Source organism: Limanda limanda, chromosome 23 (assembly GCF_963576545.1).
Source record: "Limanda limanda chromosome 23, fLimLim1.1, whole genome shotgun sequence".
Taxonomy (NCBI): domain Eukaryota; kingdom Metazoa; phylum Chordata; class Actinopteri; order Pleuronectiformes; family Pleuronectidae; genus Limanda; species Limanda limanda.
The window spans coordinates 10,566,981-10,585,911 of record NC_083658.1 but is presented as its reverse complement, the minus strand read 5'-3'; the positions used below and the strand labels follow the sequence as shown (position 1 = coordinate 10,585,911).

The 18,931-nt window shown below is 43.6% G+C and overlaps 1 protein-coding gene across 1 annotated transcript in view; it reads right to left on the bottom strand.

The window, feature by feature from the left end:
- Window positions 1-4,050: 4,050 nt before the first annotated feature.
- The window catches only part of LOC132996690 (rho GTPase-activating protein 6-like), a 67,104-nt gene continuing 52,223 nt past the window's right edge, over window positions 4,051-18,931 (bottom strand). Inside the window, exons 3-14 of the mRNA XM_061067023.1 lie at window positions 16,728-16,799; window positions 13,446-13,594; window positions 12,561-12,689; window positions 12,276-12,471; window positions 12,104-12,159; window positions 11,006-11,156; window positions 10,766-10,914; window positions 8,641-8,820; window positions 7,471-7,562; window positions 7,129-7,382; window positions 6,962-7,045; window positions 4,051-6,376 (exon numbers count right to left, since the gene is read on the bottom strand). Coding sequence (XP_060923006.1) covers window positions 5,820-6,376; window positions 6,962-7,045; window positions 7,129-7,382; window positions 7,471-7,562; window positions 8,641-8,820; window positions 10,766-10,914; window positions 11,006-11,156; window positions 12,104-12,159; window positions 12,276-12,471; window positions 12,561-12,689; window positions 13,446-13,594; window positions 16,728-16,799 — 2,069 coding nt within the window. The 3' untranslated portion in view covers window positions 4,051-5,819. The remainder of the gene's footprint in view (window positions 6,377-6,961; window positions 7,046-7,128; window positions 7,383-7,470; window positions 7,563-8,640; window positions 8,821-10,765; window positions 10,915-11,005; window positions 11,157-12,103; window positions 12,160-12,275; window positions 12,472-12,560; window positions 12,690-13,445; window positions 13,595-16,727; window positions 16,800-18,931) is intronic.

Sequence of the window (18,931 nt, the reverse complement as noted above, 5' to 3'; positions counted from 1 at the left end):
TTAAGGTGAAATGTTATTGAGAATGGACTCATGTTTTGTTTTCTCTCTTTATTCAACAATGAATTACAGATGGTTTCACTTTGAACCTTTTCCGACATTTATGTCTTCGGGCCAGTTTTTGTGCCTTAAGAAGCAACACATACGAATGAACTGGCTGACTAATGAGGACCTTGTGGGGATGCATTCCTTTCAGGATGTGTGTTTGCGTGCATGTTTGTGCAGGGGTACAAAAGTATTGTGCATGCTCTGCTTAATTTGCTGTGCTCAGAGAACATGCACTACCTCACATGGCCCCCTGAAATGTGCTTTAAAAGACTGTCATCCACATTTTGTTTACTGCCATGCATGCATTCTTCACCTCCATCTGGGATGGGGGGGCTGAACCCTTGCTCTGGCAATTACAAGTGTCTCTGTGTGGATGAGTTCATGCATACCTATTTGTGCCTGCGTATTTTCTGGCAAATTGTCTTTTTAGCTTGGCCGACTGGATAATGTTACTCTGGGCCAAGTCATTAGCCGCTGAAATAAAGCAGCTTTGTTTTGTTGTCATGGTCCACAAAATTCTATTTAGAATCAGGCTGCCGTCCAGAAACCGACAAAAAAGAGGAAAAAAAAAGAGAAGAGGGCGCCGGAGTACAGTATCTGAAACAAACTGCCTCTGTGCTCTCCACTGATCGCAATTAACCAGAACCTCTTTTAAGCAGAACATGACACACTCATTTCAAACATGGCATGCAGAGGCAAAAGCTTGAATGATGTTGCATTGGAAACAAGGTGAGAAATTGGACTTCACAGAAGTCAGAACTCTAGTAAAAGGACAAAGTGAACTTAATTCTCATTGTTCCCTCCTGAGTCCATTATGAGGAATGAGAGGAAGCAACTATTCACACTGTAAATTGTCTCTATTTCAATTATCACCTCATTTCCATTGTCAGTCACACATTCTCAGTTTCTGTCCCCTCTCACAGCGAGTGGCTCCCCTGAACGCTAGTCCATTGCCTCCTCCAATTTGTCTAATGGTCCGCCATTAGATAATTTAATTTCTCCGTAAGGTGATTTAATAAGCTATCAGGTAGAGCTGACGACAATTCAAACCAAAATCATTTAATCTTTTTTTTTTCACCCTACTCTCCTGTTTCCAGACCATTCAATATCTATTCTCTCACAGCTTTTCCTTTTCTTTTTAGATTTTTTTCTAGCTTAGACATGACTCCATTTGTCATTTTTAACAGCAGATTTTATTCATCATCTATTGTAGTTTTTTAGTTTTTGCAGATATACAGTTAGGAAGAAGCTCTAACTTGAACAAGCTAGTCGAGGCTATTGGATGACACCTAGTGGCGTAGTGAGGGCTTTACCATACATACAACAATTTTTTTGTGCTACTTTCAATGCTTTTACAGTTTTTCTCAATTGGTTTGGCTCATTTCACGAAACAGAAATGACATTCTCAAAACTACACATGCAAACCTCCAAACCACTGGGCATTTGTTCACAACAGATTGGTAGATCTCATTCCTTTAATCAAATTGCAATTGTATTAGCACAGCCTTGCACATGACAAGCACAATTTTCATATGATTTAGGACACCTTGCAAACAGTTAGGTACAATTGCCTTCAGTAAGCCCAATTACCAATTGAACATATCTTGCTGGTCTAAACTGAATGTTGCTTCTCAGTCAAGTGGTTGTTCTCTGCAGAACATGTTGGCATAATTTCATTGTTTACATCATCACCTGCACAATAGTTCACTCCACTGTCAAAATCTTTCAGGCACATAATACCATGAAAAACATCATGGTATATACTGTAATATGGATCTCTTGGATCATCGGCCTAATTTTTAGGTGCAACTAGAACTTTACTAATCAAGGGGGAGTTTCACACATCCGATCACCAATCACAGAGTAAGTTTAGTTAGCTGACAGGTGCTATCCAGGGAATAAATGCTTCCATCAAATATCTAGAGCTTGACCAAGTTCAGTACAATTTATGAACCTGGAAGCACCTGGCCAGGGAAACAACCAAGGGTAACTGCCTGCTCGAGGAAGAAGAGGAAGAGGAGCAAGGGTGCGTGGTGGTGGAGAAGGGGGAAGAGGTCGAGGAGGACCAAGACAACAATTTGTGCCAGATGAAATTCGGGCTACACTTGTGGACCATGTGGTCAACCATGGCCTCACAATGGCAGAGGCAGGTCGTTGAGTTCAGCCTAATGTGCCACGCTCTACAGTGTCCTCTATCATCCAAACATTCTGCAGGGAAAACAGGTATGTGGTCAGTCAACTATGGAATTATTGATGGTAGAGTTAACTGTAGTATTCACATTTATTGAACTAAAGTCAAAGTAAACAACTAAATACAAATGGTAATAGTGTCTATTCCAACACATTTTTCATTGTGTGGGACAATGTAAGCTTCCACCGTGGCCCGCTCATCAGGGCGTGGTTCACTGCCCATCCAAGAATGCTGTTGGTGCTCTTATCACCTTACTCCCCATTCCTCAATCCTATTGAGGAGTTCACATCTGCGTGGAGGTGGAGGGTCTATGAGCATCGGGCTCAAAACCAGAGGTCTCTTCTAAAGGCAATGGATTCTGCTTGTGGTGATGTCACAGCAGAGCAGTGTCAGGGATGGTTGCAGCATGCACGCAGATTCTTCCCCCGTTGCATAGCAAGGGAGAACATCAGATGTGATGTTGATGAAAAACTGTGGCCAGACAGACATGAGCGCAAGGATGAGCAGGAGAGTGAGGATGAAAACTAGTGAAACTCCAGCTTTACTTTAGTTTCTTACTGTATGTGTTGTTAGTGTAGGCTATACCTAATTTTAGTTTTGATGTGCTTATTGTCCCACAGTATATTGTGCTGTACACATTTTCTGTTACTGTAACCACGATGTATGGCAATTACTGTAACAATTACCATGGCTGTATGACTGCAATAAAGTATTTTATGTGAAACCTTGAATTAATCTTTTTTCTGTTTACACATAGTATTCTGGAAAGAAAACATCTACTGTAACCATTCAGTGTCAAAGGACTGAGCCAAGATTGAAATGTGCAAATGAGGGATATTTCTATGGTCCACTGCCACACTGACAAAACATCTAAACATTTTGACCTGTAGTGTTTAAACAATGCCAAAGGGACTTTTCATTTTGGGGGCACTGACTATTTGTATGAGAAAAGGATGTCTGTTTTGGGAGAGATATGACCTTTTGCAGGTGTGCCATGGAGTTTTGCTGAACCATCCAGGTTATTTTGGCAAATGTATTTAAACCTTGGAGAATGTCCTTTTTCCCCTGAGAGATGAGCCACAGCAATCGAGAAGGAACTTTTCATTTTGGGGGCACTGACTATTTATATGAGAAAACGATTTGGTTTTGAAGCTTGAGTTAACTGTTTTGGGTGAGATATGACCTTTTGAAGGTGATCCATGTAGTTGTGCTGAACCATTTCGGCTATTTTGCCAATTGCACTTAGTGCTCTGAGAATGTAATTTCTGTTTCGTGAAATGAGCCAAACCAATTGAGTAAAACTGTAATCTAATAACAACTTAAATAGAGACTGTTCACTAAAACACAAGACTGTGTTTTTTAAACAATTACATTATTTAGCCTTATTCTTTTTAGGTGGCGCAAACTAATCGTAAACATATTCATTCAAACCAATAAATAATAGGTGAAAGTGAACAAATATAAATATAATGTACAGGTCATTGTAATGATTGCATTCGATTTTGAAATGGTTTAGTTATGTTTTCCATCTTTAATTTAACCACCAATAATGAATTAATAATGAATAGTTCGCCAATGTAATGCAATACTATTATTAATATTATTGTAAATACAAAAAACAACCACACACAGTAACAAATACTTGACAAAGCTTATGTATGAGTCGAAGCAGTTTGAAAACTTATTTAAACTGTACTGGAATCATAAAAATTTATTACATCAGTTTATTTTTGTGTACCTGAAACCAGGTTTAGTTTGATGCATAGTTTGCAGACAGACTCATCATCATAAAGCACTGACACCAACAGCAGGTGTACACTTTACCATATTTAATTCCATAGTAGCATATTGATGATGACACACAGTACAAAAGCAATTACCAGATATTCCATTACAACTTGGACCCAGTAGACCCCACCAAATATATCAAAAAGAAAAAAACATCATAACACTAAGTTTGGTGTCAAACATGGTCTGGTTTTGGAGACAGAGATAGGACCTTTCGGATTATTGGTTATTTTTTATTTCTTTTTCCTTTTTGATATAAAAGCGTTATATTGTATTTATATATTACAACACTCAACAGAAACAAGGTAATACAAATTCACAAAATGAACCTGGAGGGATGCATGGGGAAACGGTTAAGAGTGAGACTTATGGCACATTTATTTTTCCTCACGCAGATTTTTTACATTTTCACAAAGGTGCTTATGATCACAAGCTCTGGTTCTAAATCGAGTGCGGACGGACGCCGTGGAAACGCTGAACTGTGGGACGCACGCTGTCTCAAGTGGCCGGTCATAAGATGGCGCCACAACCCCTTCCAAAATAATCGTTCCACTTGGTTAGACTCTTTTCTTCCACTGTCTCCTTGAGATGGAGAGAACAAATGCGGAAAAAACACTAGAGAAGGTGAAATTGAATACATCGTCTCCAGGTTTAAGGCTGACATTGCTTCATGTGAGCAAATAAAGCTTGAAAACATGTGAAATATTCGCCAGCAAATACCCACTAAACTGTGACATCTGAGAGGATTTAGACAGATTGATGTGGGTTGATTTGGATATTTTGTTATAATCAGTCAGTACAACAGCTGGATTAGATATTTTTACGATTTTTTTATGTTATTCAGGTGATACGTCCACACCCGGTTTAATATTCAGTCGAACATTAGAGGTATAACAAGACGGATCAGTCAGTGTCAGTCACATATTACTGTTGTGTTGTGTTTGAGCATCTCGAAATAAGTGTGTGCATTGTTCCTCCCGTGCAGCAGGTGGCAGAAGCACATAAGCAAACTTACAGCCGAGTGCTTTATAATTAGGTCCAAGCATTTTGACACAAGTGAAGCGTTTTACATTCAGTGTTAATTAAAGACAGAAACAGCAGTCTGAGTAAAACACCAACATTTAGACTGACTGTTAAAGGGCCAACTTACGTCAAGGTAGATTTACAAATTGTATACTTTACATGACAATTTACATAGATGTCGTATAAGTGTCCGTCGGCAGTTTGGTTATACACAAACAATCTGCGACACAGGAAACACAATTCAACATTTGATCTCTTTAGACACTGATGTGGCTGAACTACAAACGTCTACATTTAGCAGCAATTGTCAATACGTTTTTGATCTTATTGTGAGAATGAAACAAAATGTCAAAATTATGAAATCAGAAAACGCCTCCTATCGTTCTGAATTGAGATATGAAGACTGAACGTTGTCAGAGAAGCAGATGTGGACGAATGTGACATTCTGAAGAGGTGTGAAGGAGAAGTTTGTTTTTTTGTTGAGGTATTTCTGATGGGCACGTTACAATGCTCCCACGTCATTAGTCATTATGGACAAAACAGACACGTGGGCAACGGGAGCAACGATTCAACATCCACACGAAACAAGAAATACAAGTGGCTTTCAAATGTACAAGTCTGTATAAGGCAGCAGCTGCACACGTAAACAACAACGCCATGGCGCCAAGATGCAGGAGAAGCACAGACGGTTCATGAAGGATGGAATCCATGTGTGGATGGATGGAGTGAGGGGTGGGATGACGCCACCGGTTGGTGACCTCATGGCCGGCGATCACACAAGCGTTTCAGGCAGTGTGTCAGCATTGTCTGAGGACAGCAGTTGCCAGATCTGCCACCGGTCCCTCTGCCAGTCCTGCCACTCCGGGCTCTGTGGCACCATCTGGGCCTCGGTCGGCGACGCCGCGTTGCTCGGCGCCGCGATCGACCTCCCGTGCTGAAGGGGGGGGCGCTGAGCGGCGGCGAGCAGAGGCGAGCTTTGAGAACCAGCCAGTTGGTTGTGGGCTTTATAGGCGGGCGGAGAGCGGCCGTCGTTAAGCACGGCCGGGCCGCTGTCGCCAGTGTTCGCCCTGTCTTGAAGTTTGGAGGCGAGGTTAATTTTGAGTCCACTCGCCCGCGGGGGGGTGATGTTGAGCTGCAGGCGTGGTCGCCCCGTCTCGTTGTGAGGGCTGCTGCACACTCTGGTGACCGGAGGGTGGGGTCGGCACTCTGTGATGCCGGGCGCCATCAGAGTCCGCTGTACCGAGGCCTGATGCCTGCCATCGCCATGGAGTCCGTCGAGACCTTCCTGTGAGCTGCGGGAGCTTCCCTCCGACATGTTGCCGTGGGAACCTCCAAACAGAACGTTGGGAGAATTAATTATAGACATGTGATGGTGCTTGGCATGAATATGTAGAAGAAAATGCGCCAACAAAACTTGGAACTCATCTTGCAATGTTTTTTCATATTTATACAGAAATACATAAGATCATCAGATTTTAATTAAATATATTCATTACAAAATTAGCTACATTTTTGGCAGAATGTGTTACTCTCACCAACATCAAATCTTGTCTTTTCTTTTCCTATCTCACCTTATCTTCTTTTCTTATATGTTCCTATCTTTTCTTCTCTCAGCTCATCTTATTTTATCTAAACTAATTGTATCTTTTCTTTCTCTTTTCTTATCTTGTCTTTTCTTGAATTATTTTTTCTTTCCTTTTTCTCAGCTTGTTGACTAGTTGATGGTCATTAATGAATAAAAACCAGCAGCACTCTGGTTTCAGGTGACCACAAATGCAAATCACACAGTCAAAAGGCCTGGGTGCTTCATTTCTTATTTCTGTCTGATGCTCAATAACCAACACCAGCTGCCAGACCCACACTTCTCTGTCTCTTCACCCACCAGGACCTTTTCACCCAGTGAAACTTGTTTACCTGTGAACGACTGGTCCTTGAGTGTTGGCTTCAGAGTGCTGTGCCACGTCCCCCAAATGTTAACCACCTCCTCCGATATAGTGTCTGGAGGCAGAAATAGAGATCATGGAGTACAGACTGACTTATACGTAAGACCCAGGAAGAAACTCTGAACATGTCCCAAGTACCTTTGGTGGCCCAAGGGTCATGTGCTCCCGGCTCCCTGCTCCATCCAGCCACCTGCCCCACCACCGTGTACTGCTCTGGGACACGGAAGTGCTTGTCGCTGCCCGGGCTCCCCGGTTCTCCCCTCCGCTCGCTCAGGACCGGGGAGTTGTTGTCGTAAGGGGACACCTCCCCGCTGTACGCCTTGTTGGAGTCGCTGGAGGAGCGGCGCTCGCTCAGGGTGAAGGGCTCCTCCGACGGCAACAGATCGGGACTCCTGTCGGGGGGGGTAAAATGCAGTTGAAAAATAGGAAAGAGAGACACATAGTGGAGTGTGAGTGTGAGTGTGTGTGTGGGCAACTCACTGTGATGCTTTTCTTCTCAAAAGGTAGTCCACCACGTCTGGATCTGTCTCCAATAGACTCATCAGTACCTCGTTTTGCAGATCTGGAGGCACCTATAATATAACAGAGAAGTTAATGATGAACTATACGTTTACGTAAAGTTTATGTAAGTCAATAAAACGTCACTTTCCGCATCTAATAATAGAAGAATCCAGCTTGGACTAACATGGATCTCTTTGAGCCTTTATCCTTATTATGTCTTACCTGTCTTGTCTCTCTGATCTCAGGGTAATTAGCTGAAATTAATGCTTATCAAACATGAGGATTACGCTGCCCAAACACATGAAAGAAGGACTCTCATCCCCAACGCACAAGTTGCCAGATCGTTAACAAATTCAGACATAAGCAGGTTACGAAACAACTTTCAGGTGTCATTCACAGAACTTGAGCCGCCTTACAAATCTTTCTCGCTCACCGAGACCGAGCAGCTCAGTCCCAGTTCACTTATATGCGATTAATAGCTCTTCATTGGCTTACGGCAGGAATGTAAGCCTTGGAGGGGGGGACGGCGGTGGCAGAGTACAAAACATTACGGTTTAAGGTTTCGGAACCTGGAATGACCTGAGCGGGCCCGTTTGCGCTGTTTTGAGAATCGCAGGAACAGAGAAAGAACAAAAAGCAACTGATGGGGCGGTAGTCCGTGCGAAATCCTGACCTCTGCTGACACCACATGGAGGATTTCATGCCTGAATTTTCTGCGTTTTATTTTGGAAAAAACAAGTTCAAGTATCTGGATGAAAAGGTCTTTGACGTTACCGGCAGCTTACTGGAAAGATTTCAATTTCTTGTTCAGGCTTTATAAGATAATTCACGCACGATTTTGACCCAAAACACTCCTTATCCATCTGTTATCTCCCACTCTTTGTTTTCTTTGTTCCTCATCTCTTTCTTCTGTTTGCCTCCGTCTCGTCTTTCTCTTCTGTCAACTAAACCAGGCAGAACTCTGTTTTTATTAACCGAGGCAAAACCCATTGTGTGCTAACCCAGGAGGGATTGTCTTACTCTAAGTCTCCACAGGAATGCAAGAGGGAGAAGAGTGCAGGAGAATGCGAGGTTGTGTGTGTTTCCTTGAGTGGTAAAAGAATGGAGGGATGAGGCGTGAGGTGGGAGGTGTAGAGCTGAATGACTGACCATGAAGAGGGTGTGGTAGCTGGCGATCATCCTCTGCAGCACAGCGATGACGGCCGTGCTCTCCTCCGCTCGGGCCGAGCTCTGGACGCTGAACTCCTTGTCTGAGTTCTTCTGCTTGTGGAGCAGGTTCGGGCCAAAGATGGTGGCCAGGTTCAGAGACGTCATCTTGTTGCCTGTGATCTGCCGTTGGAGAAACACGAGAGTTTGGAATTAGAGACTTTGTAGACAGATGGACGACATGGCAGCTCTAAAAAAATGGTCAATTTGTTTGCTGCTATATATTTGCAGGTTGTGATTCAGATACACAAAAGTGCAGCCCTGTTGACGAGGCCTTCAAAATGAATATTACTCTCAATGTTTAAGTGTTTTTTAAGCCAACACAATACATGTTCTTCCATTTCTTGCAAATAAAAGTGCACTTGATGTGTTTGCCCATTTCAAATAAGCCCCAATAGAAAAGAAATATGGAAATGAGAGTGCACCACTCTTTGAATGAGTCTCAGTGAAAGGATCCACACCCTCACCAAAATATATTCAAACCCTACGTATTGTGTGTGATGAGTTTAAAAGCAGTTTGCATTTGATACATCTATTAGTCTCATAAAGAAGGTATTTATCAAAACTGTTTCCACTGGGAGACTGATACTCGTGCATCTTTTATACGTTTCCCCTTTTCACAGTGTCTTTATTGTTGGGGAGACAAACTGTTTTCTCTCCAGAATGAGGAAAACATGTTTTAAATATTAAAATGTTGCAGGACTGACATCACTGCATTTTGCTGTGATTACAGTCTTAAGAAGCGCTTCATAGTGTCCCTCGTCTTTTCTCCCCCTTTCTTCCCACTTACATCTCCACCCTCCATCCAGTCTTGTTTTCTCAAATCACCCCTCCAGCTTCTAAATCTCTGTGTACTGTTCTTGTCACTGGTATCATGGGATTTGTTAACCTTCCGATGTGTCGGAGTGTGTGACAGCTTCCCCACTTTCCACTAAGGTTGGTTGATGATGTGCATCGTGTGACGCATTTTGCAATCTGCCCTTCACAGCTCGAACCACTCATTTTTGGATGAATTATTATTTTTGTGCTTCTTTCCCACTTTCCTTCCCTTTCCACTCCCAGTCCCAAAGGAAAGATGGGAGCAGCGAGGAGCCCAAAGTATTGATGTGTTGTTCCAGGCTGAGTGTGAAGCCCTGCAACTTCTTGTCACGATCTCAGAAACAGATACTGGAGCCGTGGAGTCATGGAGGGGGGAAAATACACACACACACACACTCACTCACATCGGTGTTTGAGTGCATTCATTCTCATGTGTATTCACACACAGAGAAAGCTGAAAAACAGTCTTCCATCTTCGCACACACTCAATGCTTCTCCGTCACACATACAGTACACAATTGGAACAACGCACTCACAAACCCACGCAAAACACACAAACACATGCCTGAGTCCATGGTTGGGAACTAAAGAAGGCTAAAGGGCTTATTGGACTGGGAAGGACGAGATCATTTAAAACACGCTTTGAATGGAGATCTTGATCTTGCACATTTTCGGCCAGAGTCTCTACAGAGAAGCATCGAGGGATTGAGCCCAAACTAAACATAATATTTAGAAGTTACATAACGTGCCCTTATACAAACTTTTTTTCCAGTTTCCCCTGAATTAGGATTCGCAATATTGTTCCCATGGCCCAATGTTTACTTGTGCACTTCACAGCCAGTAGCAGTAGAAAAGCCAAATGTTGACTCCAGTCTTCCAGAGAGCAGATTAGGAGTAAATGCAGCCATTCACATCGGGACGGATGTGATAATCAACACCAGGCTGTTAAGTAATCTTACGTCAACGCCCGTGCTGTTTCAGGCCTGAAAGCCAGAGAGAAATGTATGCACGTACCAACCACACAAACTGATTCCTATCTCTTCTTTGGTCATTTCCTCCCAATGAGGTGGAAACAGAAGGCAAACAGAATTTTCGGAGGGCGCTCAAAAACTGTTAGCACGTGTTGCACACAGCTGGAAGCGGCATGATTTCCCCTCGTGTTTGTATTTTTCTAACGGCTTAATATCTGGATTTGAAGAGGGACTTTTTTTTTACGTTTAATTTCCTGTTCATAAACTTGGATGCTCACCTCCTGAGCATCTTTGTCCTGCCGGTCGTGGGCGTGAGCCGCCACAGTCGACAGAAAGTCAATCAGGCGATGGAACGTGTCACTGTTGCATGCTGGGAGCAGGTAGACCAGTAGCTGAGCGACATGCTGCTGGTCATCCGGGTCCAACACTGCAACGCAGATAAGGATGAGATGGAGGAGGAGATAAAAAGAAGAGAGCGTCGTGAACAGACAGAGCAAAAGAAGGATGGTGAAGCTTACACGTGGTGTTGATGAAGGCCGTGTAGAGCTCCTTGGTGAGGAGAGGGTCGGGCATGTCCCTGAGGAACTCCTTCAGCAGAGCAGCCACATCGTGAACGCTGTGCTCCTCATCCAGCTGGACGTCAATACCACGGTCAAACTCCTCCCGCAGCTGAAGGAGAGTCAACCGCCCGAGAGAGGACAAAGGAGAAAGAGAGGAAGAAGAGGGATTTAGAAACATCCTAACACAACAATGGACAATCTATTGTCGGGTGAGCACACACACACCCACACACACTCACTCCCTGCCGGCCTTCCAAGTGGCCTACTAAACTTTCAGGTTCAAACTCGTTTTACCAGTAAGGATCCTAATCTCTGCAATCTGACCTTTGGATGACTTCCAGGATAAGAGTAAGTCTATTGTTGGATATGATGACAGATCCACAGGAGTCAGCATGTACCAGTTTTCATGCTGGCTGGCAAATGTCAACATTGGATTGTATTAAACTCAACCAGCAGAAAATGCTTGTGGCACATAATGTCCAGATATGGAAAAACACCCTGTTTCGTTTAATGAGCTTATGATAAAGTAGAATAATTATACACAGAGGTAAAGTCTAAGCACAGTGGAAACAGTATATTATAAGCAGTGCACTATATAACAGTGGAAAGCAAAAGTTAATATTAAAGAAGTAGTTTAGTCTTCGGGAATTTGCCATTTGTTCAACGATCAGTTTAATACAAAAAAAAGAATAACCTTTCAAGAAGGCTGTGGCTTCTCAGTGAGGGAGAGCTGGGTGGAATCTCAAATGTAAAAATATTGGGAAAAGTGTGCTGCTACAAGACTCTCTGCATCAGGCTGTATAAACACTAAGATATGCAACATCTCCCTGATTTCATCTCACAAAAATGTTTCGGACTGTGACACCAGCTGCGATTTCTGAAAACGAATGCAACCCCTTTCTTTTTCTGGACATCTAGCAGAAGGTCAAACACAAGTTTTTCCGTCAGCTGGTGAATGATTAACCTCCCATCCCTCAATAAGAGTCTCTAGTCGTCCAGCTACACAAAATGGGCTTTGATGTGTATGCAAATTATGGAATATCCCGGAAAACTCACCTGTCGAACTCTTTTCTTGGAGCTGCCCACTCGAAAGATCCCCACCGTCTGCAAACCTGTGGAGAGAAAGGGAAAAATCTATCTCTGGCAGCTGTCATTGTCGTAACAGATGGTGGCCAAAGGGCTGGATGCACATATGTATGCAGGCTCTGGAGGTGAAGTAGCTGCTCACCATATTTCTCAATGTGCTGACAGCAGCTGTCGACCACCCGGGGCACCTGGCGGTAGATGGGATTAAGGCTCAGCCTCTTGTCCCGGTGCTTCTCCTTCTTACTCTGCATCTCTGTGGGCAGAGAGAGCTGCAAGGCTTCCAGCAGGCGCGACTGGTTGTCGTCCAGGTCGGTGATGGAGTCCACCGACATGGCTCCCTGGAAGACAATGTGTGCATTGGACTGAATGAAACACAAATAACCCGGTCTTTGCCTGTTTGAGTTCAACTTTATCCTCCTTAACTCACCCTCCTGCGTGCTCGTGGTGCAACTTCCGGGGTGTTGGGTGACGTGGACTCATTGGCTGTCTCTGATGTAGAGCTCAGTGAGGAGTTACTGCTTGATAGCTCCCTATTGGATGGCCGCTTGGTGGCAAACTGCAGGACAAATGATACAACAAGTCATATTTGGCTTTTTGTGATAACTTCCCTTATTCTATAATGATATTTGTCCCTGGAGACATATCGATGAAATTACACAGGGGTTTTCAACCGTGGGTCCGCAGCCCCCTGGTGGTCCGCGACGATCGCTTTGTCCAGATCTTGAATATCGTGAAAAATATCTAAAATAAGAAAAATATGTCTAAAATAATATAAAGGTGCTGGTGATCATGAGGTTAAACTTAAGTAGGCCTCAATCATTTGTGACATATTCTGCATTTCTTTGTCATCTTCCCTCTTCAGTTGTAGCCCCAGTTTCTGTTGATGTTATTGATCACCGTTACTTTAACATTCTCTCAACATGTCAGCTACATGTCAGTACATTTAAGTCATAAACGTTATATATTGATGGACATATGTTTCTGAGATGCGGTACAACTACAAACTGCATTTTAAATTTGTTTTCAATTCTTAAGCACAGAAAATCAACCGTTTTTGTTGATTTGTTTTGAGGTTTTTAAGTAGATATATCTAGATTTGTTAAAGGTTTTAAAAAAAAACCAACATGGAAAACCAAATGTTAAAACTTCCTTCTATCCACATAGATCTACATGCAAGCACACACACACACACGTAGGCACTAGGCACGCGCACGTAGGCACATCAGTGGGCCGCGGATTACTTTCTAGTCAGAATGGTGGTCCCTGGGAAAACCAGTAGAAAACCCCTGAAATAACAGATAAATCTGAAGACCTGTAAAATGGATGAGACCAGGTCGGAGGAGTCCTTGTGCTCCTCACGCTGTGGGGGGTCCTGGCGATAACCATCCTGACGCTGCCGGTGGGTTCTGTCATTGGCGATGACCTGCGAGAGCGGTATGCTGAAAGCCTGGGGTATGCTTTCTGTAAAACATTGGAAGAGAGTGAAATGAAGGAGGCAGGAAAAAAAGGGGATGAGAAAGTCAAATAAAACATTATTTTACGTGAAAACTAACCAACAAAAGCACAGATGTAGCTGTGAGAAGAGGAGAAGTAAAAGAAAATGAAAGCTCTATAAGAAGCATCCAAAAATAACAACCTGACCTTGAAACAGCAACATCAAACATATCTCGAGTCGGACCCTTTATTACTTCTGTTTGAGCTGCATTTTACATGTGATTAAAGCATCACAACACATGTTTACTGCGTCACTTTAAAACTCTTTTTTTAGCGCTACTACAGTGCTATGGCTGTTTTCCAAAATAAGACCACAGAGAGATGGAAGGAAAATAAATCTGGCTTCGACAATACCACTAATTCTAGTGCCTTTGACCGAAATAACCCAACTAAGAAAGCAAAGTCATGTTCTCCGCATTGGTCATTTTTAGAAACACACATGCTAATAACAGACAGTTGATGTAACGAGGAGGTGAAGCAAAAACTCTGGACTTGTTCCTAATGCAAATCCGACGCTGGGGTGAAATGATGTCATACTGGGTCATCACAGGCTATATGATCCGTTATCCAGAATCTCAAAGGTTGAGCCAACAGCAAAAGGAAACCAGTCCAGCTTCTGTGTGTGTGTGTGGAGGCAACTTGCAACACATGCAGAGAGAGAAAGCAAAATGCATTCCACAACCACAAGTGGAGGGCTGTGGTTCATGAGCAACACGACCACTAACACTGTGACACAACAAATTTGCTCTGCAGCCTCACAGCGTTCACAGGGCTTATGCAACCCGCACACACACACACACACACACACACGTTTGCACATACACAATCTGGATCGCATAATGTACACAAAATGCACCGTACATCTGCGCCAGACCACATTTATCGACCCATGTCAGATTGTCATAAAACATACATTGTCTCTGCATCTTTAGAACAATCTAGCTTTTCCGCCCTCTTCTTTTTCCTTCTCTCACTTTTTAATATTCTCCCCTTCGGGATGTGTTTATACGAGCTGGATGTGTTCTCAGTGTGAGTATCCCAGAGCCTCAGGACAGGTTCGAAATAAAATGTGCACAGACGCGTGCGGTTTACCTCACGAGACAGAGCAGCCAAAATGCCAACAAGAGCAATTAGTAAATCGTTGCTTTGACTGACAGCTTGATCGATAGTGTCTGAGGCGCCGTCAGCCGCTGGCGCTCCCAGATGACGACACATGCGACTCGCGTTACTGCATCGATGAAGGCAGCGTTTTCCCTTCTCTCTCCGTTTGTCTCATGTCGAGAAAGAGCTTAGCCTGCCTCAGAGAGACAGGCAGCGCCGGTATTCAGGGGGAAAATTCAACTTAGAATCCATTTTGGCAGTTGAGACCACATGGTGCGTCTGAGCCATCTGGGCTGTGGAGGGATAGAGCCAGGTTATATTCATCCTGACATACATTTTACATAACTTTTACAAAGTACATGTCCTCATATGTACTTTTTTCCATCACTATATTGAGCCTTGTCCCAGCTGTCACGAGCAATAAGTGGTTTTAAGTGGCCTAAGCAGGCTCATTACTTTCCAACCACACAGCTGTGACATAGCATCTTATTTTGATAGAAAACTCAAAGCTCGACAGATGTTTCTCCCACTTGTTAAAGCGGTGAATTAAAGACGGCCTTTGACATTATATCCCATTAAATTATATATAAATTAACATTATATAGGCCTACTTTAAAATTCATGTCTTATGAGATATTTTACTTGCTTACTGGGCATCGATGGTTTCAGACAGTGTGGAATGTCTTACTGGACCCGTTGGGACCCGCAAATTTTATATCGATTTATCTATTTTCTCTTTTTAGCCTACATTAGTTCAATTGTTTATATCACCAGAACCAATACTTATATTGATTGCATACGCAGTCTAAAAATTTAAATAAATAAAGAGTTAGACCAATGATTCAGTTTGTCATTTCTATGAAGTTGGGAAACTCCAATGAGGCAGATTGCGAAAAAGAAAAGTCAGATAGCCTGAATTTAAGACATGTGACAATCACTGGATTCTGCATTTCCCATGGTGCACTCTTCTCTCAAGGGTGCAGCTGGTGTAGATGGACCTTCGACACCAGGGGTGTCCAAACTTTTTATCCTGAGGGCCACACAGAGAAAAAAATACCAAGGTCTGGACCACTCAAGCTGCCACACCCCCCTGCCCTGGAGCAGACTGTTGACAGTGCGCCTCAATCGCGTCGCTCAGGGCGGGGGGGCGTGGCGGTGTTCTGAAGCAAAAAGTGCATTCAACCCCGAGGGTACAAACTCAGAAAAACAAGAATCAAGAAAGTACAATTTCTTCAAAAATAAAGCAAAACTACAAAGTGCTATAAGTAAGTGCCATGTAAGTGCTACTTAATTGTTAGTTTAAAAAAAATTTTGTATTTTTTTATTAAAATTTTTTACAATTTTAATTCAATTTTTTTTGTAGATGCGGGCCAATTAAAAATGGATGGGGGGCCGCAGTTGACCCGCGGGCAGTAGTTTGGACACTAATGTCAAACCCCCCGTTTCTACACCGTGGCAGCAGATGGCTACATAATCTATGAGCAATACAAATAATAATAATTTTTGTATTTCAATGGAATGGCAATGGAGGATACCAGCTATGCACAAATTGCACTATTTTTAGCATGGCAGGCTATCAGAAACGAGTGTGTGTTTTTTGTAAACCCAACCTGGGATCTGCACCAACACTCTCACAAATCTGACAAGAGAGGCTCATTTGATTGTATCTCCTGCCCCTCTTTCCATCTGGGCTCCTCTGACTAAGATCCTTCTCGCTTTGTGCCAAATATGCTTCCCTCGGCTGCTTCTCGGAGCCCAGTCCCCTTACAAGGAGTCCATCCACTTAAGCTAAATATAAACTGTCAAGGCCCCGTAAACAAAAACTGTGTTTTTATAACCTCGATGTTCACCTGCCTGTAGGGCGGAGACCTAGGCCCGCCCTGGGTCTTGCTGGCAGGACGGCAAAATATTCACAACAGAGAGGAGAGATGCATAGGGAGGGAGAAATCCCTGTGAGGCAGCAACATGTCAGCGTGCAAGCGCCAAGAACTTACTGTACCTTTGTCTTTACTCTTCTCTTTCGCTAGCGAGTCCAACTTCCTCCTCAGGGACTTTTTCCTCTTCTGTCCATCTGTGGCCGGAAAAAAAACAAGAAAGTAAATCAGCTGAAACAAACGCTCTCCGTGGCCGCTTCATCTTATCTCGCTAATATCGCCCGCTCGTAATAAGCTTATATCAGGAATGCAGACATGAATTCATCACAGGAGGAGGAAGCTGAAAATCCATTTAACTTCAATGTCAAACAGGGCCACTTCCGGTGTATTATTTTGCAAAATACGATACATGGATATGCATAGGCTTTTCTTGGTGAGGTTTACGCTTAAAAAGTACATCTCAGTTTCACCCTGATTAAATGAAGACAAAATTGAATGACAGATAATAAGAGAAATGTTTAAATACCCTCACAATACACAGAATTTCTAGTACAATGCTGTGATATTGATCTTGGTCTGGAAGGTTATTATAGTCGTGTACTTTTCAAATTACAAATGCACGTATCTGATGGGCTACAAAAGCCAGAAACAGGCATTGCACACAATCATATCAGTTCTATAGCGTGCTTTACCTCCAGGGTTTAGACTGGGGCTCTCTGAAAAGAGGAAAAGCCACGTTGTCAGGTGTCAACATGATGAATGAGCCTTGAATGAGCTGATTAATGATCAGGAAACCCTGGAATCTGTGTCACACGCAACTTTAAAGCCTTGGAATCCTCTTACTGGGGCCAGGATGTCAGTACGTGGCGACCTCAGCAACTTTGAATGCTAGGTCACTCTGCCGTCTGCGTTCTGGAGTCTTTGTCTTGACCTGCTGCTTTTAGCAACCTCAGTTTGAACCCCAGATGTTCCCTGTATCAAACGAGCGACTCGTGGGCTCAGGAAATTTTATCCAACTCCCACATTGCGCTCGATAGTGGCGTACGCCTCTGACGTGGTGGAGCCGGGTCAGTTACCGCATGTGTCAGAGCATCTCCGACAAATCTGAACAAGTTGTTCTTTGACAATCAATTTATTGCCACTACGGTGATACATGAGAAACTTGTCCTCTTTAGGGAGCTGCAGAAAAAGAAAAGTAAAGTGAAATGGACACGAAGTGAAATGTTGGGGGGGAACAAATAGGAGGGAAATCTGTGAGGAGAGGGTGTGAGGTAGGAGAGAGAAAGCAGATGTTGTGATGGAGAGCAAGAGCGGTGAGAGGGAGAGGGAAGGAGAGAGAGAGAGAGAGAGAGAGAGAGAGAGAGAGAGAGAGAGAGAGAGAGAGAGATAGGAAATGGTTTGGATTTTTGACAGATGGCTCCCAAAGCCATACGGAAATCCCCCAAACCTCCCCAGTTCAACTTCCAACCATTTTTTAAACCGCCTGATGAACCTTTTTTCTGCCTCTCAGTCCCATCATAGCCTAGTCCCGTCCCCCTTTCCTACTCCCTGTTATATCCGCAGTGTTGGGGAGTAACGGAATACATGTAACGGCGTTACGTATTTAGAATACAAATTATGATAACTGTATTCCGTTACAGTTACAAATTAAATAGATGGTATTCAGAATACAGTTACATTGTTGAAATCAGTGGATTACATGACGGTACTTCTCTGTTTCACGAGTTTATTCACTGTCTCGTAAATCCACCGGCGGCAAAGCCCCCAGGAAGCAGCTGGAGACCAGGGCTGCCGTAAGAGCGCCCCGGCCCCCGGCGGCGTGAAGAAGCCTCACCGCGACCGGCTCGGGACCGTTACAGGCCCGGGACCGAGGCTCTGAGAGAGTTCCGTCGCTACCAGAAATCTACGGAGCTGCTGATCCGCAAGCTGCCCTTCCAGCACCTGGTGAGAGAAGACCGACCTGCGCTCCCAGAGCTCCGCTGTCATGGCTCTGCAGGAGACCAGCGAGGCACGCCGGGTTCACACCGGACGCTGAAGCGCCGTGAAGCGCTGATAATATCACCCGTTGACCCAGAAGTATAAAAGCATATGGTCACTTGTTGCTCCAACATTAACTGCAACAGCGGAGAAGTTCATCTATCTTCAAGAGCTTCTCCGCTGTTTGCTCCGTTCAATGTCGGGTGTCGAGGGTAAATTACGTATTCTCCGCCCCCCCTCTCTTTTTATCTTTATGACTGTTTGTGTGTCTGTATGGAGGGGGGCATTTAATAATGTGATCGGTCAAATTGGTAAATTTAAAACTCCAGGACAACAGAAGGGGAATACAAAC